The following is a 27,222-nucleotide window of genomic DNA, read 5'->3' as shown; positions in this document are numbered from 1 at the left end:
CTCAGCCACCCGCATCTGGCCGGCTGCATGCTGGCAGGGCTTACACAGCCAAGCTGCGCACACATGGGAAGCCTTTAGCTGGGGAGAAAAACAATTAAAAAAGGAAAAAAAGAAAAAAAAAAAAAAAAAAGAAAAAAAAAATCTTTCCCTTTCCCAGTGAGTAATTTTAAGGACTAGACGGGTACCAAAGCCAGAGTGAAACCTGGAGGCAATTTCGCCAGCATTTGAAAATGAGTTTCATTCAAGTCCATAAACGTGTTTGAAAAGTCTGTTTTAACAGAGGCCAGTGTGCCCTGGGGTGACTCTCTTTAAAGCACTTTGTTTGGCTAATAACGATTTGTAAATGCTGTCTGTCGGAAGTGCCGCTGCCACTATCTTGGAAACGTCTCAGCTGGGAAACACAGGTACCTTGTGTTACACACGTGCTTCAAGTGTTTTCCCTTGCAATAATGTCTGTTAGGGCTGTGAGCCTGCGTGGCCACAGCTGCTGGGGTGAAACGATGCTCTGCTGAGTGGGCAAGGACTCAGACAAGATTTGGCCATCCCTTCCTCCAGTGGCACATGGCAGGCCTCCAAGGGGAGCAGGTGACACTAAGCAGGAGCCTGGAGAGACGAACATCTTGAGAAGCTCATCAGATCATTTCTCAGGGAGGGCTTTTTGTCCCTGGGAGACCCCTGCTGGAACCACAGCAGGAAGGTGCTGTTGTGTGAGCCCATTTGCCAGAGGAAGGACCCAACTCATGGCATGGACAGTTTCCCTCTGGGATGGCAAACAACACTTACAGGTATGCCCTGAGCAAAGCAAAAAGGCCAAAACCACCAACCCTGGCACTAATTGTCCTAAAAAGGATAAAAATTGGTTATTTCAAAGTCTATATCTGTATTTAGTGTTATGTATTATGAGTTAAGACCCCTGAGTGCCTTTAGGAAACAGCCGGAGTTGTACCTGCTGCAGGTATTTCTCACGTATGAAGCCATGCTCACTGCTACTTACCTTTAAAAGCCCACGATTTGTTTTGTCTACAAGCTCTGCTTCAAGCCTCAGGGTCCTTTTGGAGGATCCGGCCTCATCTTCCAGGGATCCGTGGTGCTATTTCCGCCCCTCAAATCTACTCCAGCAGCTTCAGTTGGGATAAGATTACAACGGCCATCAATCCCGCCCTCGTACTTCAGAGCACACGCTAATCACCATGGAGGGGAAGGAAGCAATTTTCTTCACACTTTATTACGGCCCAACCACGTACGTTACGGGCCTGGGTGCTGCTCTTTGTTTGGCTTCCTCGCGAAGCATCCGTCATCGGCCACTGATGGAAAGCCTGACGGAAAGCCAGGCTGGACAGACCACCGCGATGTCTGGGTGGGATTTGCCTCAGCCTGACTGCAAGTGTCTGTAGTTTGGCTAATGCCAGATATCCTTCTCGAGTCGGTGGAGGGGGTCAGGGGATGATTCATCCCATGCTAAGATAGGTGTCCCGGGCAGCTGAGATAAATCACCCTGCGGAGGCCCCAGCTCTTTGCATTGGCCGTAGGTGGAGCCCTTATGTGAGATATTTAACTTTTAGATGGCCAAAGTGGAATGGGGTGCCTCCCTCCTGCCTTGGCCATGCTTCTTGTACCCCTGCTCCTCTGCAGGATCCTTTTCTCAGATAGATGAACTACTGGAAGTTGTGCTTCTGCTTAATAAAAAGCTGCACCGAGCACGCTGCCTCTTAGCAGGTTGATGCCAGGACACTAGCACAATATGAATGAGTAAAGATAATAATAATAATTGCTATTTTGGAATAGGGAGGGTGAGTGCACACTGGAAGGGGCTTGCAAGATGTGCTGTCCCGAAGTGATTGCTGACTGACATGGGGCGAAAGAGGAGGAGAAGTTTTATTAATTATTGTGCTTAAACCTGAGTGAAATGGCAAACATTGCTGCTTTTAAAACCTCCCAGCTGTTCCTTCCTTTGTTCTAGTGACTGCTTGGAAGTTTGAGCAGTGATAAAAGCAAGGACTCTTAAAGCAGTTTGCAAAGTTGTAGGAGACTTTAAACAGCTGGTATGATAAAACGCCCACATTTCCCCTGACAAATGTAAGCTCCACCGGTAGCTTTTAGAGAAGGGTTTCATACCAGAGCCATTAAAAAAAAATGGTTAAGTGTAGAGGTGACGTCCTGGGTTTTCCCAGCTCAGTGAGGATATATCTAACCAGCCATTATCACACAGGTGCACGTATATCATTCAACATCAGACATCAAGGAAAAATAATCGCCTGGAGCGAGAGAGTAAAGTTCAATGAAAGTTTGAAAGCATTACACACCAGCACTCCTGGAAGTATAATCAGGCACTGAAAAAAAATGAGTCTCGTGCTTTTGTTTGGTTGATGAGTTTGGGTTTGCTGGCTGCATCAAATGAGATCTCATACAAATCTGTCTTCATTAGACTTCTTCTAAAAACAATTGTACATTTCCTGGAAGCTCATTAACAGGGGAGCATTGCCAGGCTCTTGTTCATAATGGCCTTGATTCAGCAAAGTACTTACACACGTGCTCTGGGCCCAATGATTTATAACAGGAGCTCTACAATTCTCCCAAACTTTTTCTACACTGTAGATAATACAAAGTCCAACTTCCATTTGTATTTTCGGTGAAAATTCTGACGAATCCTCTTATCTTTGATCTAATCACTTTTATGTAACAAGTTTAATTTCTGTCTAACTATTATTCTAATAGTGAGCATAAAGTCATACTGCACGTAAAATTGTTGGGGACTCCACCTCTGCATCTGCTGATTCCTCCTCTTCTCTGCTGGAGTACTTCAAATTCTATTGCAGGATGGAAGGTGTGCGCGGGGACATCTCTGTCATTGTCCTGGGTTGTCCTACCCAGCCAAAAATTCAACACAAACACTTGAGTTAATTAACTCTTAGTCTAAATGTCTCTTTTCCCACCAGTAATATACATTTCTTGCATTTTTATTTTTTTGTTCTCCTGCATTCCTCTGCTGTAAGCTGTTGCCTGTGTTGAACATTCAACTATCTCAGGCATTGCATCGAGCCTGCCTCCTGAAATGCGTTGCAAGGTAGATGCAGACCTGGAAGGGCATTGAGTTAGGTCATTCTGAGCTTCTCCAAGTTATGTAGTATGTTATGACACCAGACAGTTTCAAAGTACAGTGGCTTTTCCCTGGTTTGCTGTTTGTGTTTTTTTTTTCTCTTCCCAAATGAGTTGTAGTGGAGATGTTGAAGGTGTTGTAGAACGGCAAAGTTATGAGTAGTGCAGGTCATTAAGCTCTGCTGGCTGTCCTGCTTCAAAACATCAAAAGCCTCCAAAGATTGCTTAGGGTTCTTCTGGTTTTGATCATCCAACTCAAGCACCTCAGTAGAAGACAGATTTTCAGAAAGCTGTAAGTTCCTGCCTTTGCAAACCCTCCACTTGGTTGGGCAGTCATCTCTCCTTATTCTCTGCATGAATATCTCACTTCTTTCAGCTCTCAGGTCTAGGGGATGGCTCCTCAGTGGAATGGACTGCATCACACAAAAAGAGAGCTGTCTCTTCACCCTAACCCATTGAGAGGTCATCTCACCCCCATGAGGCCATCCAGGCCCTGAATGGCAGCAGGACTGCTCCCAGCTCTGGCCAGCACTGGCATGTCTGTAAGCAAAATATTAACATGTTCACCAACATCTTATCTGTCTTCCCCAACTGCATGTTCCTTATCAGAATAGATTTGCTGTTCCCTGCTGAAATGTCATCCAACTTTGGTCTTCTAGTGGAGGACCTTATCTTAACCACTCCTAAGGGAACAGTCTCTACTGATGCCGTGCCCAATTTATTGCTACTTCACTGCTCCTAGTACTGTAGACTGATAACCCCAATTGTGATTTAATCCTCACTACATATTAGATGCTGTATAAACATGTAGGCAGAAGCTACATGTTTTTTTTCCCTCCAAAAATTCTATAATCTAGAGAGAGGAAATGAGGAGGTGCAATGATTTGCAACGCAGTCAAGGGAGCTCCTGCCAAGCCAGGAGGAAAACTCGGATCTCCTGGCTTTTGGATGTGAATTTGACCTCACCACATCTCAGTGCCCAGTTGTGAAGCTTTGATTGTGCTGGGGACCGCATGAGTTACCAGCTAGAGATTTCCTGCTGAAATTCTGCGGGAGGCAAATTGCTCCTTGCGTGATGCATAGTCCAATTACAGAAAATATTTTATGCTGCCAATCTTGTAAAGTATCATCACTGGCAGCAGGGCAACCAGCTTCAGAATGGGTGGATTGTGCTTCCAAAAGCTAATTAAAATCATTAGCAACACTCTCAGATCGGTTGCCAGAAGCTATCCTTCATGACAGTAACCTCATATCCCCCCTTGGCTGCTTGGGTACATTTAAGAGTTACTCTGAAGTTTATTATCTACCTTTTTAAAAATAATTCATGGTTATTTCATGGTAAGTAAGGGAAGACATCTTAAAATGATTATGTATACCCAGATAAGCAATAAAAATCATGGAGGTCAAGAAAGAGAGGGCCTACTTTGGATGTTACAAATGCTCTGTATCTGCTGCTAGGTTCCAGCCCAGAATGTTTGCCAAATCCCCTGAAGTCAGATATCTTTGTGCTTTCTGCCTGCTGCAAGTGGTAGCCACATCACTGCTCAATGGGAAGGGGCAGGAAGGATGAAAGAGCAATTCTCAAGTAGAAAATAGTTCTCATTTGCATCTCCATGCACAATGTCACCATTTAGGAATTTATTTTTTTTTTTTCCCTGAGTTTCTGATTTTCTCATTCTCTGCTGTTCCCAGCTTCGTATCCTTTGGAAATGGATAGAAATGGGATCTTTGTGCAGGCTAGTGGATGTGTATTTGGGATATGGATTAAAACTTTGGCAAGGATTTATACTGCTTACCTGAATACTTGTGTTAAGAGTCCAGCTGCTCTGAGTCCCTGGACAGGGGAGGGTGACTCAGTTCACTGAATATAGTCTATGACCCTCAATAAATCAAAGCAGTACTGCTCCCCTCTGAACCCTTACTGCTCTTGTCTCTTTAGAGTCTACTTTAATGGCCTGTACTCTATCGTATAGAGCATTCCCCTGGTGCTGACATCAAGCACTTTGAGATTTGCAAGCCACATTACACCTGCAACGTGCTGGGTGAACCCTGCAAGAGGTGCAGTCGTTTCGGATCTGCTGAGAGCTGCTTGCTGCGAGCATGTTTGGCAGTGAAATTCAGTGGCCAAAACAAAGGATTTGGGGCTACTGTGAGCTATTCTTTGTGCAGCTGATTGCTTTCATAGCTGAGGAAATTTACACTGGAAACATGGTTCTAATCATTAAGTTCGTTTGGATATTTATTATGGAGTGTTGGTTTAGTTCTGTAATGATAAATTAATTCCAGTTTTTCTTCTAGTCTGTTTGCAGAAAATTAACTCTTACTGGGAGAATCATTTCTGTTCTGCTTTCCAATCTTATTAGCTCTAGTGCTTTCTATTAAAAGTATTTATCCATCTATGAAAAAGCACGGGATTCCAGTGGTTTCTGCATATTTTATATATTATATTCTATTTCATATATATGTTTATCAAACTAGTGAATATGAATCTGTGAATCCAAAGTGATTAAACCATGACCGAAGTTGCTTAATGACCCCCTGGTTGTGCTCTGACTCTTTACGTGGGCTGTTTTTTCAGCCCTCATGCAGCTCTCCCAGAATCACAGTGCTCTTGTTCTGCTACCCTTGAGCAAAAATCACAGTTCCCATTAATGATGATTGGTAGCAACAGCAATGGTGCTACATGTGAAGCACCGATATTGGCTGAGCATAGCCCGGGCTGTAGGAGGGTGCCCAGGTGAGGAGGAGAAGACCCACAGGACTATTTGGCCACAAACAGAGGCTGATTTATGGAGGTGCTGACACCAGTCAGCACCTCAGGGTGCACAGCATCCTCCTGGGCACAAAGCTGGACCCAAACTGCAAACTTCAAACTGCAGTGCTTGCTGGCTGTCAGCACTGGCCATCGTCCAGACCCAGGGTATGGATCTTGTTGATGGGGCCCTGACTGAGATTTTTTGGCTTTCCTTTCCCCTGTCTGCTTGTTGTGCAGGAGGCTGTTGGCGAGGCTCACCTGGTCTTGATGGGGCAGCTTCTCCGTGCTGAGGAAGCACTTTCAGTGCCTATGAGAATGTTACTCTAGGCTTGAATCCAGTGACCTTTATTGAACTTCTGCTCTGTTAGGAGAATAAGGATAGAAATAGGAGGAGGAGATTTAAAACCATTTGAGGGAATGTTTTTCCCATATGGTGCCATGGGATGGGAAGGAGAGAACCAAAACCTGCCGTGCTTTAGGGCCACACATTAATTAGTCTTTGGCTAGAGGCTCAGCTCTGCTGGTACTCTGTTGGTATGCAAAGAGCAGTCTTGAAGGAACCTCCTCCACCTGCAGTAACCTGCAGTTATTTTGGTACTTAGAGTGCCCTTAGGAAGGTGAAGGGAGTCCAAAGCTGTCCTTACCCAAGAAGGAGGAATTCATTCAAGTGATTTTCTTTGATTAAAGGGTTAACCCACTTTGCTCCCCAGCCTGCTGCTCAGACCTGCCCCTCTAGATGAAGGTCTGACCTCTGAGTGCTTCGCACACTCAGGACCATCACAAGGGACCTGGAAGATGGGGCTCCCTCACGGCCAGCTCAGTCTGTGAGCATCTCTCCTGCACATCGGTGCCAGTGATTTCAGCCCAGCAAAGAGCTGCTGTGGATGCTTTTACTCAAATAGGATCATAGAAACAGTGTTCTCTATGGCTGTCTGCTAGAGTGGACATTTCCAATGGTGATGGAAAACCATGGGCCAGATCCTGCCTCTGTCTGAGGAGATGTAACCTCTCTCTACCGTCTGGCCAGCTACAGAATAAGACACTCCTTCTTGGTCTTTGGACCTCTGCAAGATACTTGGGTACAGGAGGAAAACAGGTATAAGAATGCTTTTTGTTGCATCCTCATCTGGGAGAGGGGCACCCTTAGTCTCTGCTGCCCAGGCAGATTAGGTACTGCAAGTTACACTCCTTGGCTGTAAAATGAAATTATCTCAAGAACTTAGTTGGGAGGGTTGGACTGCCTCCTGCCCGGCTGTGGGCTACGTGGCTTCAAGCAGGAGCTACTTGCTGGACTAGAGGTGTCTAAAACCATGTGTGAGTGCTGATTGCCACTGTGAAGTTTGCCCCAAAGGCTGCTCGGTTGTCATTTAGTCGGGATCCCTATCTGCTTGTTGGAACACAAGGTTTTGGAGGCAGTGTCTGAGACAGCAGGACAAAAATATAAAAATTAATGCAATTCCATGGCTTTAACTATGTGTCTGCTCTCCTGGAATCTGCTCAAACTCTTTGAAGTACCCAGTTCACCCCAAATATGCCCAGAAACAGAAAGAAAGGATTTGCAAGCCTGATTCCTGCCATGCACAAGGCACGAAGACTGTACCTGCAGTGGCTGAGCCACACCACCCAGTGAGAGCCAGCCCTGCAGCCATCCTGGAGGGAAGCAGCAATCCAGCTACATTCATCAGCTCCTGGTGAAAAAATACAGCAGCTCTGTGCATCGTTCACCTAGTGGCAGGCTGTTTTCAAAAGTTTTACAGCTTTTTTTTTTTTTTTTTTTTGTAGTAGGAAGCGTCCTTTGAGCGAACATAAGACCATTTGATGTTACAATAAACCATTCTGTTGGCTCAAATCAAAGATGAGGCACCGAGGTGTTGTAAAAATCTTTGAGTCAACGAAAGACAGCTGGTTGAATCATTTCCCAGATTTTCATATGACTCATAAATTTGTTACATAGTGAGGAAATTCCCTGAAAGCTTTTTGGCAAGCACCACCAGTCTGACCAGTAGCTAAGAAACACATAACCTTCCAGTTATAGGGGGGTGGTGGGGGGGGGGAAACAAAGAAGGCTCTGCCTTCAGATTTAAGTGTGGGGTCAGTTTAAAATGCGTTCTTGCCACCAAAGCCAGCATCCTTCTGCACAAAGAAGCGGGAAGATTTAAGGAATAGCTTCTCAGTTGTAATGTATCTGTCCCAAAGATTCTGCCTCCTCCCTCTCTCTGCTTCCACCTACGGACAGGGGTGCACATGTGCACAAAGACATGCATGGGCAGGCTCTGTGGTGGTGACCTGGTGGTGTAGATACATGTATATCAGTCTGACTCACAAAATTAGCTCCTGTTCCTGTTAACCAAGAACATGACGGAGCTCATCTGGTTTCCTTTCTTGACCAGCAGCCCAAATCCTGTCTTATTTAGCCAAGTAGCTAATGGCAAAATTGTAAATGTTTCTATCACCAAGAGCCACATTTATTTGTATAGTCAGTGGTGAGAACCCTGGAAAACCTCTGAAGAGAAAAGTCCGTCTGCGCTTGTCTTTCTTCAAATACCTTCAAAGTCTCACCACTGACTATCAGAGGGGAGGAATGACTTCCTTCAAGAGAACTACATCGTTGGACATCTACAGCCTTGGCATAGATTGAGGTCTCACTGATGTGGACCTCAGCTCCCTTACGTAGTCTTCCCAGTTTGAAGTGTAAATAAGACACAGAGACCTTCTGCTTTAATATGATTATTGGGCCCAAATCTTTCCTGGCATCTCAGAGACCTTTTCTGAGCTTGGGGTTGTCTCAACGACCCCAGAAAAATGGAGCATTACCCCCAAAACTCCCCCACTTTCAGTCATTCCTGGTGCAGACATCTGCATCTGAGCTACTCATTTATCTCTTCTTCATAGCCAAAGGAGAGGAGGGACATGTTCGTCTCATCCCAAGTTAGGAAAGATGAAGCTCCACCCTGAAGTGGCTTTCCACGTCCCTGGCATTGTATGGATAAGCTCACAACAAATTATTTTCATGTTTCCATGTTAGATCAAGTATCAAACAAAACAATGAACATGTTGAAAACTGTGACATATCAGGACCTCTATCATAAGACGCTACCAGGCAACTTTGGGTTGCTCTGTTAGGTCTCCAAACTTTGTGCTTAGTTATCTTTTGAGAAACCATGAGGGAGGACATCTGTGGGGCTTGGTGTGCCAACCTCTTGGTGGAAGACCACTTCGTGCTCCAGATATGGGTGTCTCAGGAGGTAGCAGAGAAGTCACAGTGGTTTTGTGTGTTGGGGGCCGGTCATCTCACCATGGTTCCCCACCCCAGGGACCATGGGAGGGCTCCATGCACCACCAGACTTAATCGGGTTGGTGGTGGAAGGGAGGTTGCTCAGACCGGAGGGCGTGAAGATGATGAGGGACACCTTGCAGAGACTAGGGGACCTCCGGAGAGATGTGGGCTCCAGTCTGGGAACCGTGGAGCTTGGATAATTTTAAATAGTGCTTCGGAGGCTCTGTGAGTTGGCAATCTGCCCCCAAGGAGTTTGCACGTGTTTAATTAATTAATTAGGTAATTCAGCAGCCCCAGACAACCAAGTGTAAGACAGGCAGAGGCAGGCACATGGACATTTAATGTAACATTGCTCCGGCTCCCCAAATCCTGCCCTGTGTAAACAAGCCGAAGGAAACACAAATGCCATTTTGTTTCTTCTCCGTGAAAAACACTTGCAAACTCTGACCAGCAAGAATGGATTGCATTTCAGGCACTTGTTTATTCACCCAAAGCTCAAAAGATTTAAGAGTTTAAATAAAATGTCTGAATGAGGCTCCGTGGATGTGAGCCTCTGAAATGCTCTTTTTAAGAGACAGACGTCTGACGCCTTGGAGAAGCCTGTCAGTGGCAGGGAGGGCTTTAGCGGCTTCAGTCGTGTTCAATTAAAGCTGATCAGGGCCTCGGACTGGTTAACAACACGGAAAATCATGCCCAGCACAGCCCTCCAAAACATTTCTCTGTGCCACATATTTGTCACAGCTTTAGCTTCAAGTTGCAGCCTGAAATACATAGCCAATCGCCAGGTTTAGGAGTAAAAATGTTCCTAGGAATTCAGAAACTTTACCAAACCGTTATACTGACTGCTTTCCAGATTCACTGTTTTGTTTTTTTTTTTTTTTTCTCTCTCTTTCTTTTGGTTGCTTTAATTTAGTAGAGGAAGTGAAGGCAAATAGTTTAATCATAACCATCCCTAGGGGCAATTTAGAATCATTTTCTCATTAGTGCATATAATATGCAGTATAAGTAATGTTCAATCAGATGGCTGCTACAAAGGCCTGTGCAGACACTCCAATGAAATGCACTCCAGTGCTATGAATAGCTGAATGAGAATAATCTTGTCTTTTTGCATCTAGCCTCTTTGTTGGTGGGTGAATTGGATTTTTTCTTTCTTTTCTTCTCCCTCTCCTCCACCCCCTCTTTTTTTTTTTTTTTTTTTTTTGATGGGGGTGGAAGATCAACCTTTGTTCCAAATATAAGTAAAATCAAATTATAAAAGTGGAGAGACTGCAAGACTATTTAGACTCCAGGGAATTTGAGCCAAAGGCAGGAAGCATTTGAAGGGGGATAAGAAAATAAAAACACAAGAGAACAGGAAATACGTGCTCCATAAAAATGAGTTAATTGGGAGACACGTCACACATCCACAACAAGGGTCCAACAGGAGAACTTGAGGATATCTGGGGGGAGGAAAGAGCTTCAAAAGCTCCTCCTCCCCCCAGATCTATTCAGCCTATGAAGCAACCCCTCCCCAACTTCATCACACCACCTGGTGTGGGTCAGGCTTTCTGCTGGATCATGGAAATGACCCCAGTTAAAAAGCAAGCCCTGAAGAACCAGGATGGTGGTTGCACATCCCTCCTGCAAAGCTGACACAGCATGGGATTACAGCCCACGTTTGTAGATGGGTAGGTAAGCAACATCAAAATGCCTAGCAGTTGGGTGGCCAGGAGGCTCCATGATCACCCCATTGCTCCTATCGTCAGGGACAGGCTGCTCAGTGACAGCTACATCCCATAACCGGGGGCTCGTTGACCATACTGACCATAATGGCAAGCCCAAAGAGCACTGCCTTTGATTTCAGCTGAGGAAAGTAAATATTTTGCTCTTTCTAGAGGAAGTTAGTAGGATTCCCGGTTGTGTGTCTCTCGCTTCATTTCCCGTTAGGCTTCATTTGGTGCTCAGGGTGGTACCTGCTGGCTTTGATGGACCCTTTCTGGCAGAAGGGCAAACTCTGGGTTTTCCTACTTTCCAGCTGGCTCCAGGGCGGTGGCTGGGATTAGATGTTGTCTCTTGGATATCAAAGTCTTTGCATAAAAATATGTGGCTTCATAGTGCCTTCACTGGCCTGTTTTTTATAGGCTGGAAGAGACACAAGTACTGCTCCCAGCATCCACAGAGATCAAAGGTATGAAATAGGACTCCATAGCAAGGGGTTTTGCAGATCATTTTTCAGGAGCATTCAATGACGGTTTGAACCTCCCAAGTTTCACTTAATTCTTCATAACTGAATAAAACCAAAAATTCAAAGTGAAACTCAACCCAGAAATCCACGTTCAGCTTGGTTTTGGATGGAAACCAAAGGAAATCATTTAATCCCAACATGGTTTCCACCAGAAGCTCGGTATTGGTCTGGGTTTGGTTGAAACTCAGCTTTTGCTTCCCTTTGCTGAACAGTTCATGTAAACTATGGGCTAAGAAGAAACAAATTCGGGAAATACTTGTGTATTTTCCTTTAACGGTTTTTAAAAATATCTTTTGAATTCTATCAAACACATCAGTTCCATGAATCTCCAGGAAATACATCAGTCCAAATGCTCTGTAAATTGAAAGTAAGAGAAATTTATCACTATTTCTCTTCCACACAAATACAGATATCCTAGCACTGGAAGAACTAGGAATACGTAGCCTGCAAACTTGTCCTATAGGAAGAGAAAAAAGGCAGCTCCAAAGTATATTCTGTCTAGATAACAATGAAATGCCTAGACAATGTGATAAACTAGTTTTTCCTCTCATTTTTCCAATGTCTGGAGGAAGCAAAAGCATCACTCTTACTGCTACAGCAGGCTTGGAGGATATTTTCTGGACTCATAAAAATGAGGGGCTTATACCAATGTCCTGTTATACAAGAGGTTCTGCGTGGTTAAAGACAAATCTAGCTATTGTCTTATCTCGTGGGTCATTGCAAGAAAAACTATTAAATATGATGGGACCGTTCAGACAGTGTGCTAATAGTGACTAGTGGGTATTGAAAATAGATGTTTCTTATTTTAGGATATATAAATCCCATGAGAGACTGTCATACTATGGCAAGTTTACTAGACAGGCTTGTCTAGCTCATATCCTCTAGACCATGAGAACATGATGTTTCATAGCAAAGGACAGAAAACCATAATTTATACTTATGGGATGAGCAGTCCTGTGCAGAAGTATTTTGTTAAGCCAGCAATTAGGGGTTGCCTGAACTCTGAAGTATTTGCTGCTTTGAGCTCATGGATGAATTGGTTTCGGTAGGTCTGCAATGCTACTGTAAATCAGTATTTCCCTTTAGGCGTGTTGGCTGACAAAAATACTTGTTACCAGAGTTCGGGGTATGATAGTTACCCCATCGGGAGTGCTCGGCATCTGCAAGCTGTGCGCAAGGCAAACTCACACCTTGGAGGGATTTCATGGAAATTTCATGCTCACTGACTTTTGGGTTGTTTCTCCTCATATTCCTCATTAATATATTCCCCGCTAATAAATCCTTTCATTGCTCAACCAGCTCTGTAGAAGACAAAAGTACTGCTGGGGGAATGTTTGATTGCAACATTTTTTCTGTAAAAATAATTATAAGCCTATAAATTTGGAAGGAACTTGGCAGAGTTAAAGACTCCACAGGGATTGGGTGCTTCCTTGTTGGAGCCTCTTGAAACGACTCGGATTAATTTTGCCTTTGCAGTGGTTTGATTAGCTCTTGTTTCAAATGTGGTTGAGCTTCAAAACAGATTTCTGTCTGTGCAGCTAACCTGTGTAATAGCACTTGTTGCTCCGTTTCGCATAATTTGATATATTAAGTACAGTACATAAGCATATTTTAAAGACATGACATTAAAAAAAAAAAAAAAAAAAAAGATTAAAAATGTAGCCGTGCACACATGATGTTGTTGTGCTTCTCTCCTCTGACTGTTTGCAAGAACATGATGTGTTTTGGCCGGGCCATTGTCAAAACAGACGCAGATTAATTACCATGGCCATTTGTTCTGTTACAAAAAAAAAAAAAAAAAGATAAAAATAACTCATGAGTCATGACAACAGCGAATATTGTGGAGCCAAATCCTGCATCCTGTTTGCCATTTTCTAGCCTCAGCAGAGAAGAAAAGATGTGATTTTGAGAAATGATCTGGTGCTAACTATAGTACCTCTGCAGTGTTTACACAGCGAGGGAAGTCGACGTCTGGCATTGCCACGACATAGCGACAGCAGAGATGGTTTGGGAGGAAGGTGTCCTGCGGTGGGGTGCTGGATGGGGCTTGGAGGGCTCTGTACATCAGTAGATACAGCTGCAGGGCAGAGACGTAACCTTAAAATACTTCAGGACTCAGAAATGAAGGGAAAGCCATGGCTTTGCATGTCCTTCAGCACATCCTTGGCATTTATTAGTGTGGTCATTGGGTGTTGACCATGTGCTTAGGTGCTATGTGATGAGGACCTTCAGTCTTAAGGCGAACTTTGGACATGTTCCCCCATGAGGTAAGATAAATAAATAAAATAAAATAATAAATTAAATTAAATAACACAAATAAAAATGTTCTTGCCCATTTGTTGGTAGAACCTGATCCATTTAGAGCCTGCTGCCCTTGTGTCACCTCAAGGGCATGGATTTCACCTCTGAAGCATTTCCACAGCTATAGATGAATATCTTTGCAAGAAACCACGGTAGCCTCCCAAGGAATTTTGTCACCATCTTCCATGCAGTCAGCACTTCAAATCCACCAGTGGTGCTGCCCACAGAAATACCTCAACACTGCAGAAATGTCACAGAAACATCAGCCGATGGTTCCTCCTGCCACAGGCTCCTTATGCTGATGGAAAAGGAGGGACACAACGGTGGTCCTGCAGCTTAGTCCCAGGGGGATGGATTCCTGGTGAGTAGTGGGCTTGCCAAAACTTGGCTCTGGGAGTACAAACAAGCCCCACCTCCCCTTCTGCCTTCCACAAGAGAACGGCAACTTGCTAAATCAGCTCCAAGTCTTGGAATATGCTGTGAATGAAGATTTGGGTGCACGGAGGAAGAAATCTGTCAAATCTCAGGTATAGTGCACTAAGCCAATGTTCTGATAATACTGGCAGCAAAGGGAGCATTTAAAAATGCAGGCTAGACAAGCTTGACACAACCTAAAACCTTTAAACTGTGCTGGAAAAATAATTCACTGCAACGCTCCGTTTGGAGAGGTCTAGCTGTCTCGCAGCCGTAAATGATCGTCTTTTAAGAGAGCTGAGTCTGTCACAGATTAATCACGCCGTCCTACCTGCTTGCACTGTGCCAGCATCTGCAGAGATGGTCATGGACTCAACTGATGCTCTCTTGCGAGGCAGACACGAGCCAGCACAGGTCTGGGGGCTGCACGTGATAGCAGGTTGATGGACAAGGTAGCTCTGCAGTCCATGGGGAAGGATGCTCAGCCACAATAAAGGCTCCTATCACCTTACCACTCTCTGGGGCAGCATCTGTCCCTCCCCTGCTGCTGCAGCCCCACTTTCCATCACGCAGTTGCAGATGCAGGTGGTGAATGAGCAGCATGTTGGACCAGGGGGGCTGTAATGTTTGGCTGGTGGGATGCTCCCTCGTATCACCGATTCCCAAGTGTTAGCAGGGGCCGGGGCCAATTGTTAATGTAGTTAAATAGGAGGCTGAAATTAATAAAAATATGCCTGTACTCCACCTTAGGGGTAGAAATAGACATGTTTAGTTTCCTGGCATGGATGCGTCCATGCACTGCAAGCAGGACCCTGCACCCAGCAGGCATTGAGCAGCCACAGGCTCTGCAGTCAGGTCCAAGAAATGCTTTTTTTATTTTTATTTTTTTTTATTTCCATTTAACAGTCACTGGATATATTAAAGAGCCATCAAGGAAAAGACAAGCCCCATAAGAGTCTCCTGAGCTCTCCCTTGCAGTGCTTCTGTCTGCCTCATCTGGGGAAGGAGGGAGATGAGCTCAGTGCCTTGCTGCAAAATTGGGCAGCTCAGGGTCCAGGCAGTGCAGCTCAGCAGGGAGCTCTCGGGATGAGGCTCTTCAAGCTAAGGGTGTCCCTGCTCTTGGTCTTTACTGGGCCAAGTGCTCCACTGAGGAACTTGAGCCAGAGATGGCCAAAGACCAAACATGTCACCTGAGTTCCATCATCTCTGGGAGCATGGCAATGCCAGACAGAAGGCATTCGAGGTCAGCCCTGCACGTGTCACAAGCAGAAAAGCATCAGGACATGCTTCTTTCTTTTTTAATTTCCCTGGCACACATCTCACATGTCAGGTCATTCCTTCACACATCTGCATGCGTGCAATTTGTTACAGCCCTCATCTCCCTCCCTTCCTCTTGCTTTGCCCCACAGCATCCTCCTTCCACCCTGGGGCTTGGAAGCCTCTGCAGGAAAACTGCTTCCAGCCGTGGGCTGTGACAGGCGCCCAGCTGCCATGCATCTGCTCTTGGGCTTCTGCTCCCCAGACTCACAGGATGGGTGGGAAAGGCTCACTCACAGGCTGCAGGCTGCCTCCAGAAGCAGTCACCCCCCTGGGAGTTTGGAGGTCACCTTTGGATGCTGCCAGCAGCAGGCACCGGACACTTCTGAAGGGCTAAATCAATTCACAGGAGGTGAGGGAAGGTGTCAGCAGGGTGGGTCAGGGCACTCATCCATGGTGTTAATGCAGGAAGGGTCTAGCAGCTGCTTTGGGGAATCTCCACAAGGATCTTGCATGTGCTGTGCCCATGCAGTGGGCAGCTCTGACTGTGGCTCCTGATTCTTCCCATCTGACTCCTTTTTTGACCCATTTCTGACTCAGGCTGGTTGGTTGCCACAAAATATCAAACCCTGAAGGAAGCTGTCCAAGCCTCCTTGAAGCACTCTCCGTGGATTTGGGCTATTACCATGATGGTTTTGGGTACTGTGGCCTCAGCAGATCAAAATGCTCCTCCCACGAGGCTAAAATCCCTGTGAACCCAGCTTCCTGAGGCAAATTTCCTCTTGTGTTAAGAGCAACGCTCAGCAGGGTCAGACAGGTGGGGTGTCTGCTGCTCCTTGAAACCAGCACAGAGGTGCTGGATCGGTGCTCCTGAAGGAACCAGAAGCAGCCTGGGTGCAGTTTCTGGGATCAATGGGATGGCTTAAGTCCTTCAGATGGGACTTAGAGAGAATTTAGCTTCCAAAAAAAGCTTAAAAAAATATAATTAAAAAAAAATGCTCCTGTGAAAATGGCCCTGACCACATTCATTCTTACACTTAGAGTCTTTTGGAGGTCACAGTCTGTATCTCCACATCCCAAGGCAAGGAAAATGGGAAATTTCTCACTTGGAAAAATCTGTCCCTCAGAAATGTTTCTGCCCTGCTGGATGATCCTTCCCTGTATGTAGGTAGGTGCCTCCCAACCCACCAGCATCCCTCCACCTCTCCTCACCAAGTCTCCGTCATCATTTGTGGTTATCTTTTATTCGGTGTTTTAGAGACGTGCGCCTGCCCAGCTCAGGCTTGCTCTGTGAACCCTTGTGCTTCTTTCTGGCTGATTCAGCACTTCTTTTAATCCCTGTCGCAGCCGCCCCTCGCGTGACCGCCTCGGCTTGGCCGCGCTCCTGTGTTCACTCGTTAGACTGTTGGAAGAAGGGAAGGCAGGAAAACACTTGTGTGTTCTCTGCTGGGGCACAATCTGTGTCCTGTGGTCACTGAGTGACTGTAAAATTAAAACAGATCCTCACTGTTAACCCAAAGGCATCTGCAGTAAAGGAAAGGGAGCAAAAGGCAGTGCTGGAGGGGTTGTTTCGCTGCTAATAGTACATTACGGGAGCCACTAGGATATTGGATTCACGACTCAGTCATTGCCCCCACAATTAAGCTCACCACCAGATTAATGTGATTTAGGACTAGGTGGGATATTTTATGTTGGTGCTAGATTCAAGGATGCTTTTTGTCTGGACTTCAGTAGCGTTGCCATTATTAAGGGTGACAGAATAAAATCCACAAGACGTGTTGTAGCAAGCCTGTGACACACATGAAATACAAGCCTTAATGTCCTTTCCTTCCCCAAGGTTTTCTAAAAAGCTCTTTACAAGGCTTTCTAAAAGACCCTCCTCTTGCTTTCTCCTTTTGTGAGGCAGAGGATGGGTAGCTAATCCCACCGTCCCAGCGAGAGACCAGGCAGGAGGCCCGAGACAAAAAATCCTGCCTTCACTGGAAATTAGGATGCCTGACAGAGGAGCACACAGCCCAAAAAGAAACTATGGAGCCAGGCAAGGAGGCAGGGTTTTGATACACCAGAACCCCCAAGGCTGGATTTAGACAGGTGAAGATAAAGCAGAAAGCTAAACCTTTGGATTTAAGCTGCAGAGCTGAGACCTGACAAACCCCCCTCTCCCACTGCTCTGGAGCCATGCTAAGCAGGCTTAGCATGGATGGGGAGGTTTTGTGTTCTCTTACTACAGCCAGTGGAGTAACTTCTGATCTCCGAGAGCTGGGGACGTAGACGTTTAAGGAACTCCCTCCTCTTTTTCCACAGGACTTATTCCTCCTGAGTTTCATTGTGCTTTCCTCTAAACTTAAAGGGAGAAGAGCAGAATTGGTTCTTTTCATCCAAAGCAGCAGGTAAAAAGGAATGAAAATCTTTGAGGGCAGTGTTGTAGCCAAGATGAATTACGGACATAAAAGAAGCATGACTTGCAGGGAGAATATCTTTGAATAAAACATTTGGAAAAGGGAGATGAGATCTAATCAAAGAGCCTACCTACCCCCAAACCCTTGAAAATCTTTGGATGAAGCTCAGGCCAAGGAGGGACAGACCTGTTCTGTTCTGGAGACTGATTTGGCTGAGTCTGAATTAAGAAAGAAAAGAGGGGGAGACAATCTGCGGAATAATTTAGCTCCTATTTATAATCATTTTATGGTCTGCCATGCAGATCAATTAACGTAGTCAGGAAACTTGCTCTTTTAAGATCCGGCTACAGTGATGGTCCTGCCCAAGTCTTAAAATAATTCATGAATGTTAATAGATAAGAGAGAGACAGCTTTGAAATCAATGCTTTACATGTACACAGGGGCTAGACACTATCAAGATCAGTGCAATAATTAGTTAAAAAAAATCATAAGCTGAATGACTCCAGGGGTGCCTTTGTGTCTGAGGTTCAACCGGTGGATTCAGTCCCTTTAATCAGAATTAGTTCTGGAATAGATTTTGCTGGCCATTGAGCTAAAAATGTAATCCTGGCTGGCTTGTTCAGCTTTATTAAGCATCTATGACTATTTTTCAAAAGAGGATCTTTTTCTTCTCCTGACAAAAAGGCTTATCAAATACAGACAGGAGAGGAGAGGAAATCTCAGCTTCATTGAAGTTGAAGCCAAATCTTCCATTGACTTCACTGGGGTCAGGATCTCACCTAAGGTGCACAACATGCTTTAAAAAGTTACTGGTGTGATAATTATACAAAATAAACCCCACGTTTCTTTTGAGGAGGAGGGAAGGGAGTGGGAGAAATGGGAGGAGAAGAAGAGGGGAATCTAACACACTCTTCTGTCTGATCCTATGAGGCATTTACCTGTAGCACATACTTGGCAAAAGATCTGATATATGAACTGGATAAATAAGAAAACAGTCTGTGTTTCCTTGCGTCACATGTCATAAATGCTTTCAATGTGCATAAATGATCTGAAAAGAGGTACTTGCATTTCCTTTGAGGAATCTTTAAGGAATCTGAATACATCAGAACCACAGTTGTAACGTGGAAACCTGAAAGTGATCTAATGAGGCAGACCCTGTCTGAGCTGATACGTGAAAAACTTTTGACTGACTTGAAAGCAAGATCTTTCTAACCCTGACACTAAGGCATCTCTTAATAAAGTATAAGAAAATTGACAAAACACCTCCAACAACAGGCAAATAAACCCTCTAAGAGGAATCCCAGGAGCTGCAGAAGCAATGCTGTGAAGTGCCCACTTCTGTATCTATTCACCTATCGTAGCACTCACAGTTGCAAGCAAGGTAGTAGGAATTGGTTAGAGACATTTTTTTTTTAATTGCCAAGAAACTAACGAGCTAGCTGGAAGGAAGAGGAGAGGAAACCTAACAGCAGTGCTTGCCTGCAGCCAATATTGAGGTTCCTCTTTTTAACCCCTTCTACTCCTTTTCACTTCAAAGTCATTAAAGGACCTGGTTCAACATTGACCATATTAAATTTTTTAAGTGATGGGACGACTGCATGTACTTCAGTGGAGCTATAGGGATGGATTGGCTTACATATACTTTAAGCATGTGCTTTATGTTCTTTTCTGAGTCAGGGTCTGATCTTGCTCCCGTGGGAGCTAATGAAAGCACAAGTCTTCGAGACAAGCAGAACCACATCTTCTGTTGTTAGTAAGCAAAGATCCAAGCTGCAGTCCTGGACAGGCAGAAAATGCAAGTCTGGAATCAGTTATAAGGACACTTTGCTCTTAGATGAGTATCTGGCTATTTTTCAACACGCATTTCACTAAATGAAGAAAATGGGGGAAATGCTATTTGATACTTCACTTTAAAACCCTGCTTGGAAGACAGGTGTTGCTTTGAACCCGCAGCATGGAAGATAACTGCAAGCTGGATTCCTAAGATGAATGTGAGGCAGATTAAGTCCAGACCACAATAATGTCATCTTCTCCAGCAGCATCACTGTCCTGGGAGATCGAGGGCAAGCCAAAGTTCACACACTAGTTTAAGACGCTGCTAGCTAGTTTGCAGCCAAAACAAAAAGTTCAATCATGGGTTTTGATGCCTTTTATTTAGAAATCTATGGTCGGGCTGTGCTTGCAAAATGCATTAAGTCTCCAGCGTTTACCATCAGGGGCTCAGATACAGTAAATCACTTAAAGTGCCTGATTGTGGGCAGTTGCCTCACATTAGCTACTTGGAGCACTGCAGTCCCTGTTTCAGGCACTTGAATCAGACAAAGACGTGGCACAGCCTCTGAAAGAGGCAATTCTGCCCCACTTCCACGTTTGTTTGCACTCTCAACCTTGAAAGCTGGCCCAGCTGGTGTCCGTGCAGTGGATTGGACAAGTGAGCTGGATTAACACATTTTAAGCCAAACATGCTCCAATGCTTGTCTCAAGCAAAGGAGAGTGCACAAGCAGAGAGGGCAAATACGAGATGTTCGGTCTGTTGGCACCCTGAAGTCCCTGCTGAAGATAGCCAGGGAACTACAGCGAGTCTTGGCCATTGCTGGCTGGAGTGACTAATTACAATGTCAAAACAGGGCTCGTTTTCCTGGAAATCTGCCATGTTTTGGAGGGCTGCCTCCAGCTCTGTTAGATGTCTCACAGGGAACTTAGAAAAGTCTCCCCCTTTACTTCAGCCCCTTTTTTTTTTTTTTTTTTTTTTTTTTCTAGTTGCTATCTGCAGGGTATGGAGGAGACACTCAGCTGTTACAATTTATGCTGCCCCATTAACTCTGCCAGGTACCTGCTTCCAACTGCACTGAAGTGAGCGGCAGTCTTATCAACTCCCCTGACTTTGAAACAGGCTCCAGCTGCGGGATTGACCCAACATGTAAACGCCAAGTCTGATTCCAGGAAGGGAAGAAAATCATCGGCTCGAAATTCTTTAAAGACTTGCAGATAGATCTTGGCATGCTGAAAGGCAACGAAGGAATTTCTCAGGGAGAATGTTAAATAATTCGCAAAATTGTTAACACACACACAACACAACCCCCATCCCACCTCTGCCACTCCATCGGGTTATGCTTTCCCCACTGCAGTAAACCATTAACTAGCTCGCGCTGTTCATGGTTAAACTTACTATTGTTCTTGGAAACAAAGACCAAATTAGTAGCTAAACTCGTAAGGTTGAAATAAAAAATTGTTTCTGAGGTGTGCTGGTTACTCTGCTGTCCACCGAACATCTGTGTCCAATAACCAGGCGTTTTAGAAAGAGATTCAGGGAGCATTGTTTGGGATATAAACTGGGGCTAAGTCCAAGAAGGGGATCTAGAAAGCCTGAGCTCCATCCCTGCCTGCTGTTGGAAGCACTGGTGGCTGTTAGCACCCAGCTTTGGTCAGATAAATTTCCCAAGTGCTCCAATTTGGGTTACCATGCCAGAATTCCTTGATCTAAGGGTGTCCTGGCCAGGTGCTGCTCCACTCCCATCTCTACAGCACCCCTGTGATATTTTGGGGGCTAATTCAGCAGATTTCAGCCTCCTTGCTGACACCTTCAAGGCAGGTGAAAAAGCCAAAGCAAGATACAATCAAACTTTGAGGCAGGAGACCTCATTCAATTATCTTTGTTTCACTGTGGAGATAAGCAGAAATTTCAGGACAAAACCTCTGACTACAGACAGGGAAAACCACAAACTTGCTTAAGCATAACCTACCGGAGAAAATTCCTGCAGGTACCTTTCAAATATAGCAACATCAGAGATCCTTGATTGTAGCAGGTATGCATTTCAGGAAGGAAAAGTCTTCTGTGACTTATCAGTCCTTCTGAATTTGCTTCTGAGTATTTGCTAGGGCAGAATGTTTGAATACCTGTCCAGCTCTGAAGCTGTCAAAAGTACAAGAGACATCAAAGATGCTCAGCTGCAGCCTTAAAAAGAAAGAAATAATTGCAGTTGTGGTATTGGTAAACCTACAAGGGTTTTTTCCTTAATATTTCTAGCTACCACACAACCACAAGAACTGTCATGATATGCATTTATGTAATTTTTCCTTTTGGGTATAACCCATCCAAGCTAAAATACCCCATATGCTGGAAGATTGATGCCTAATACTTTTCTCCAGATGTGCTCTGGTTTAGTTAAAATATTTAACATGTTTTTAGAAGTATGCAGTCTGTAATTGCATTAATACTTCACAAGAACGATATCCTGGTGAGTAAGGGGAAAGACATTCTGAGGCTGGCTGTATGACCTGCTCCCGTCACTGATCAGTAGAAATGAGACAGGTTGCACTTAAAAAAAAATAATAATAATTAAAAAAAACCTCCAAGATTGTCTTTGATCACTGGACCATTCTGGATGGCATTTAAGCAGCTACACATCCACAACTCTGGCTGTTCATGTGTGCAACTTGATGTATTAAATTGCTGAATTCTGTGCTGTGAGTACACAATTTTGCCTTTTTCCCTATGCGTTTCTTCAAACAATTGCTCAAAACACCAGAAGTATGAGTTGAAAGACTAATCCTTAAAAAGGGACAAACACTTCCACAAAAATAAAACCTGAAAGCAATCCTCTAAATTAGACGCTTGACTGGCAAATTCTAATATTAAAAGCATTAGGAATAATTGGTAACATTCTGAAAAACCCAATTTCTAACTTCAGCGTGTTCTGGACAAGCAGTACTTAGAAAAATCTGGGTAAGGGTTAGAATACTATGTGTGTGAACAGAAAAAGATCCATCCACCCCCTTCAGTAAAGCCATCCTTAATATTCAGAATAAAGTCAAAGTAGCAAGAAAATGAAATTCTGTTGAGATGTGGTCACAGAGGAGAGGAGGAGTAAATAGGGAACTTTTCCCCACCCCACTCCCAGGCTGTTCTGGGCAGCAAAGCACACTGCCGAGCCCACTCTCAAGGAGCAACAAGAAATAGTGCCAAGGACCTCAAGAGTGCTACCTATTGGATCAGGATGCACTCCAAAAACCCCTACACAATGTGCAACGTCTTGAGAGGTGGTATGGATGTGGCTGCAGTACTAAATTGAACAATATTCAGCCCTAGAACTCAGGTCAGCCAGCACAGCATGGACAGATCCAGGCCATCAGGCTATCAGGGCTGGCTACACACCTCCTGCTTATTAATGTCTGTCCCTGGCCCACCCTAATTCACAAACCATGTCCCACAGATGCTTGAAGATGCTGGATGATCACAGCCAGGAAGGAGCAAAGGACAATTTTAAGAACTGTACAGAACAAGCAACTGATTACTACTGCAATGGCAAGCCAAAGCACAGTGCAGTTACGCTTACTGTCAGTATGAGCATGTGAATATCCTGATATAAAAACTAAAGTTTTGTTGCAGGCACAGAACTGCAAGCACTTTTACATGGACCAAAATTACTCTCCATAGGTCCTACCTGTTAAAATGACAATTCAGGGGAAGGAAGGAGGAATGGGGGATGGAGCACAACTGTGGAAGAACAATAAATTATCAGAAACATGAAAGAGACCTGGGCTGGGGGAGGACTCCGTTTCAGTTAAGACAAGCATTTTATTTCATAATTATTTTTAACATTCCAGGTTTATTCAAGAGACATGACTCTCAGGCATGTTATCTCATACGTCTTAAGACTGATAAAACACTAGGAATGATGTGACAATCCCAGCAAATGAAGACATGGCTAAAATCATATCAGAGTGACTTCTTTTAATAAAACTTTGGACATTTTGATCCAATGTTTTTTTAATCCTGGACAAGGCCATTCATATCGAGAGCATTTGAAATAGTCCATCAAAGGAACAAAAGTTGACAAGATACAAACAGCAGACCACACTTGATTTCTGTGACTGACGGCAAAAGCTGCTGGAGAAGTATCTGTACACTTTAAAAATGTTACATCAGCGACAAAAGAAATTTTGTGCTTTAATACTTTGCTTGAAAAGTCTCTTTATCCAACATGAAATCAGCAAATCTCTGCTGGAGCTCCTTTTCTCTCTCCTGCTGCCGCTGCACATCTTCTTTTAGACACTGAAAGGAAAACAAACAACCAGTCACGTGCCTGAAGATCATTAGCAAAGGTTGCATTTTAGTTCCTTCACAGGAAGCTGAGGTAGAAGAATGCTGAAATTACTTTAAGAACTGGAACAGTTAATATGAAGTATCAAGAATCATGGCCATCTTACTTCAGCATCCTGTTTTTGACCGCAGCTAATACAAAATGCTTCAAAAGGGGAGATTTCAAATTAGAAACCAGCCGCAAGCAGTGCCCTGTATTTAAGAGTTATCTATTGATTCCTCTCTTTCCTGAGTTTGTCCTGAACCTTTTTTTAGGTAACCTTCCTCATTAACACAGCATCCTGCAACAAGGGCTTGTTCCACTAATGATGCAGCGTGTGAATGAGAACTACTGCTCGTTCTGAAACTGCCAGCTGCTAGTTCATGGGATATCCCTTCACTCTTTGAGGCTGCTCCTTCCTTCTCAAAACCATACTGACCAGCTAGAGCCAGTAGGGCAGGCTGCTGTTACTCAGCAGCATTGGTCCAGATCACCAAATGCAGAGCTAGTGGCAGGACTCACGGCAAAGAACCTGAGCTCCGAGGATGGCTCAGAACTAAAATTACACTATGGCTGCTCAGCTTCTGAAACTGAGAGCTGTGATGTCGAAAGCCAGTTTCAAAATGGGGTTCTTGCCAATTTATAACAGTTCAGCTATCTGCAAGTCTGGTAATAACAACACAGCTTAAGGGAGGAACACAATCGACATGTGAAAAGAAAGGAAAGTCTCCAGTACTCTGAACTAGCATTTGGTCAGCTGATTTTCAAGGTAATAGGAGGCTTTGCACAACTTTCCAACCTACCCTGAGTTCTGACAGTAATTAAAACCAAAACAAGCCGAATTAAGATAGACATGGAACCTCTGCTGATACATATTGCAGAAGATTAATAAAATATACCACATTAGAAATAAAATAAAAAGAAAATGAAAGTACACACTAGTAGATTAGTCCCAGCTTGTAACATGTCACAGAATCTTTGATATTGAAGTGAACAGCAGAGTTTTTTTTTGGTTACAAGTATAATTTAAGACTACCAGTAAAAACTTGGTACAAACTCAGGCTGTTAACTTCAGAGTCTGTGCATTGTAAAAAAACATCTTTTCCACAATGTCTGCATTTGATCTAAGGTATCACATTTATGCAATCTCACCTCCAGTCTCCTTGGGATAGCAGCATCTTCATGTTTCTTCAGCTCCTCAAAAGTACGTAGCTCCAGATGAGCCTGTTCAATTTGGTCCCACAAATCATTCAACTGTTTGATGAGGCCCATTGCTCGAGACTGATAACCACCAAGCAAAATCTTCAGCTTCTTTTCCATCTTGGCAGCCCTCTTTGCTTCAGTTGTCATATGACCTCTGTTTATCTGTCAGAACGAAACCAGGAATTGTTTTAATTATCCAGAATCCAAAAGTTAAAGAAAAAAGAGGTAGTAAAAATCTGCAGAACACTGCATTGAGCTGGAGTTCTTTGATTTCTGTTAACAGATCATACACTGCGCATTTTACAACAACCTAGAAGAGATTTATGGATTAAAACCTGTACAATGCATGTAGCTAATTGAAGATGAAGACCACTAACCATAACAGAGGGTGATTACACGGTATGAGTAAGCTTTTATAGACAGGAATTGTTGCAGTTGTGAGCTCAGTGGGCAGCCAAGACACACAACAGCTTGGTATGCCACCTCCCAGTCACACAGGAGATCTGTGCTTTAGTAAAGGCAAACTAAATGAAGAGAGTGTTTTCTTTTTAAATTATATTCTTTATCTGCAAAACCAGACATCTTTCAGTCCTTCTACCCCAACAGGATTAATCTAAATCATATTTTGCAGAGAAAAAGAGGCAATCAGGAGCCTGAATGCAGCTCTGGATCCATCTTTTTGTTGTAGAAAACCACAATGGAAATGTTCACACTGATCCTGTTGATGAACGAATGGCCATGTCAGGACACAGAAGCACCAGAAGGAACCATGGAAGAACCATCAGAACAGCAACTAAGTTCTACCACCTATCTGCATGTGCTTTCTTAGGAACGCCAGATCAGGAGACAAAGGACTAAGAGTAAATCCTGATGATTTGCAGAGGTGGGACAGGATGGAGATGCCAACCACTGCTGGCTTCTAAAGGTATGAAAGACATAAAATATAAAAAAAAAAAAAAAAAAAAAAATCAACACTAATGAAAAAACACCTCGGCAACCCCCAAAAAAAACCCAGTGACATGATTAGAAGTCAATAGCTGGTATCCCTTCACTCCTGATAGCATCGTAAGGCATCCCAGGAAAGAAGACTGCTGGCATTCAGATGTCTGGGTAGCTGAATGCTGGACTGATGACTCCAGTACACATCTTTTGTTTTGTGTTTGGGACTATGTGAGTATGAGACTGCAAAGAAGTGAAATTGGTTTGGGCTTAAAATAAAGTCACCTCACCTATCTGCGAGATCTCCCATTCAGATTTACTGCAGAACCATAATGCTGCAACCTTATTCCCTCCTCCGACATACTGAAAACCTGGTAACTCCTCGGTGGCCTCTCAAGTAACACTGCTTTTTCACAGGGCTTTTCCCTTAAGAATCTCAGTGCAAGAAGGTAAGATTATCTTTAGCGAGCAGACGAGCACTGAGATAGCACAATGAATCAGCTGCCTAAGGTCAGTGGCAAAAGCCAGAAGCAAAACCCCACAATTTACAAGCCAATACCGTACACAACAGATGTGAAGTAATGAAATTAAAATGTGGTATCAAAACCACAAAGCAAGTGGCATGTTAGAAGTGAAACTCTCCTTCCTGTATCATTCTGGTAAGTGCTGCCTGGTGCATCCTGGATTTCAAAGTCTTGATTTCCCCATAGTTTTCCCAAAGGACTCCACGTCAGTCCTCTAAAGCCGTAATCCAGAGTTGAGATTTGAAACTGACAAGTGATAAAAGTTATAAAATTCTGCCACCTGGGATACAATGCAAATAAGCCAGTGTGATCATGTTAACATGCTGTAAGTGTTTCATTCAACATTTAAAAATAGAAAAGGCACCGGAGCCCTTTGCATATTTTTATACTTGCATTCAGTTGGGCAAGGTTAAATGGGCAGGCAAAGAAAAAGCTATGGGCAGTTTTGAAGCCTGATAGACAGCACCAAAGAGATCCTTAACTCTTCATACACAGAATATACCTCTGCAAAGCTGGGGGGAGGTGCAGCTTTTCACATCTCTGCACAGGGACATAAGGGCTCCTGGTCATTCTTTTATGCTACCTTCTTAAAAATATTAAAAACATAAAAACAGTTCACACTTCTCAGAAAGGAAAAAAAAAAAAAAAAAAAAGATTCCAAACTCAACAAGAAGATTCTGGGCTTCTCACATTTTGATTTTCGCCACAGTAACAAGTATACTAGCACAGGAGATGAAGAAAAAATGCTTC

The 27,222-nt window shown here is 44.0% G+C and overlaps 1 protein-coding gene across 1 annotated transcript in view; it reads right to left on the bottom strand.

The window, feature by feature from the left end:
• Positions 1-23,277: 23,277 nt before the first annotated feature.
• The window catches only part of CDC5L (cell division cycle 5 like), a 34,481-nt gene continuing 30,536 nt past the window's right edge, over positions 23,278-27,222 (bottom strand). The window contains exons 15-16 of the mRNA XM_084514253.1: positions 24,959-25,171; positions 23,278-23,778 (exon numbers count right to left, since the gene is read on the bottom strand). Of these exons, the coding sequence (XP_084370379.1) occupies positions 23,674-23,778; positions 24,959-25,171 (318 nt within the window). The 3' untranslated portion in view covers positions 23,278-23,673. The remainder of the gene's footprint in view (positions 23,779-24,958; positions 25,172-27,222) is intronic.

The sequence above is a fragment of the Aythya ferina genome (genome assembly GCF_964211825.1).
Source record: "Aythya ferina genome assembly, chromosome: 3".
In the NCBI taxonomy this organism is placed as follows: domain Eukaryota; kingdom Metazoa; phylum Chordata; class Aves; order Anseriformes; family Anatidae; genus Aythya; species Aythya ferina.
The sequence above is the reverse complement of the archived record's forward strand: the minus strand, read 5'-3'. Positions and strand labels throughout refer to the sequence as shown.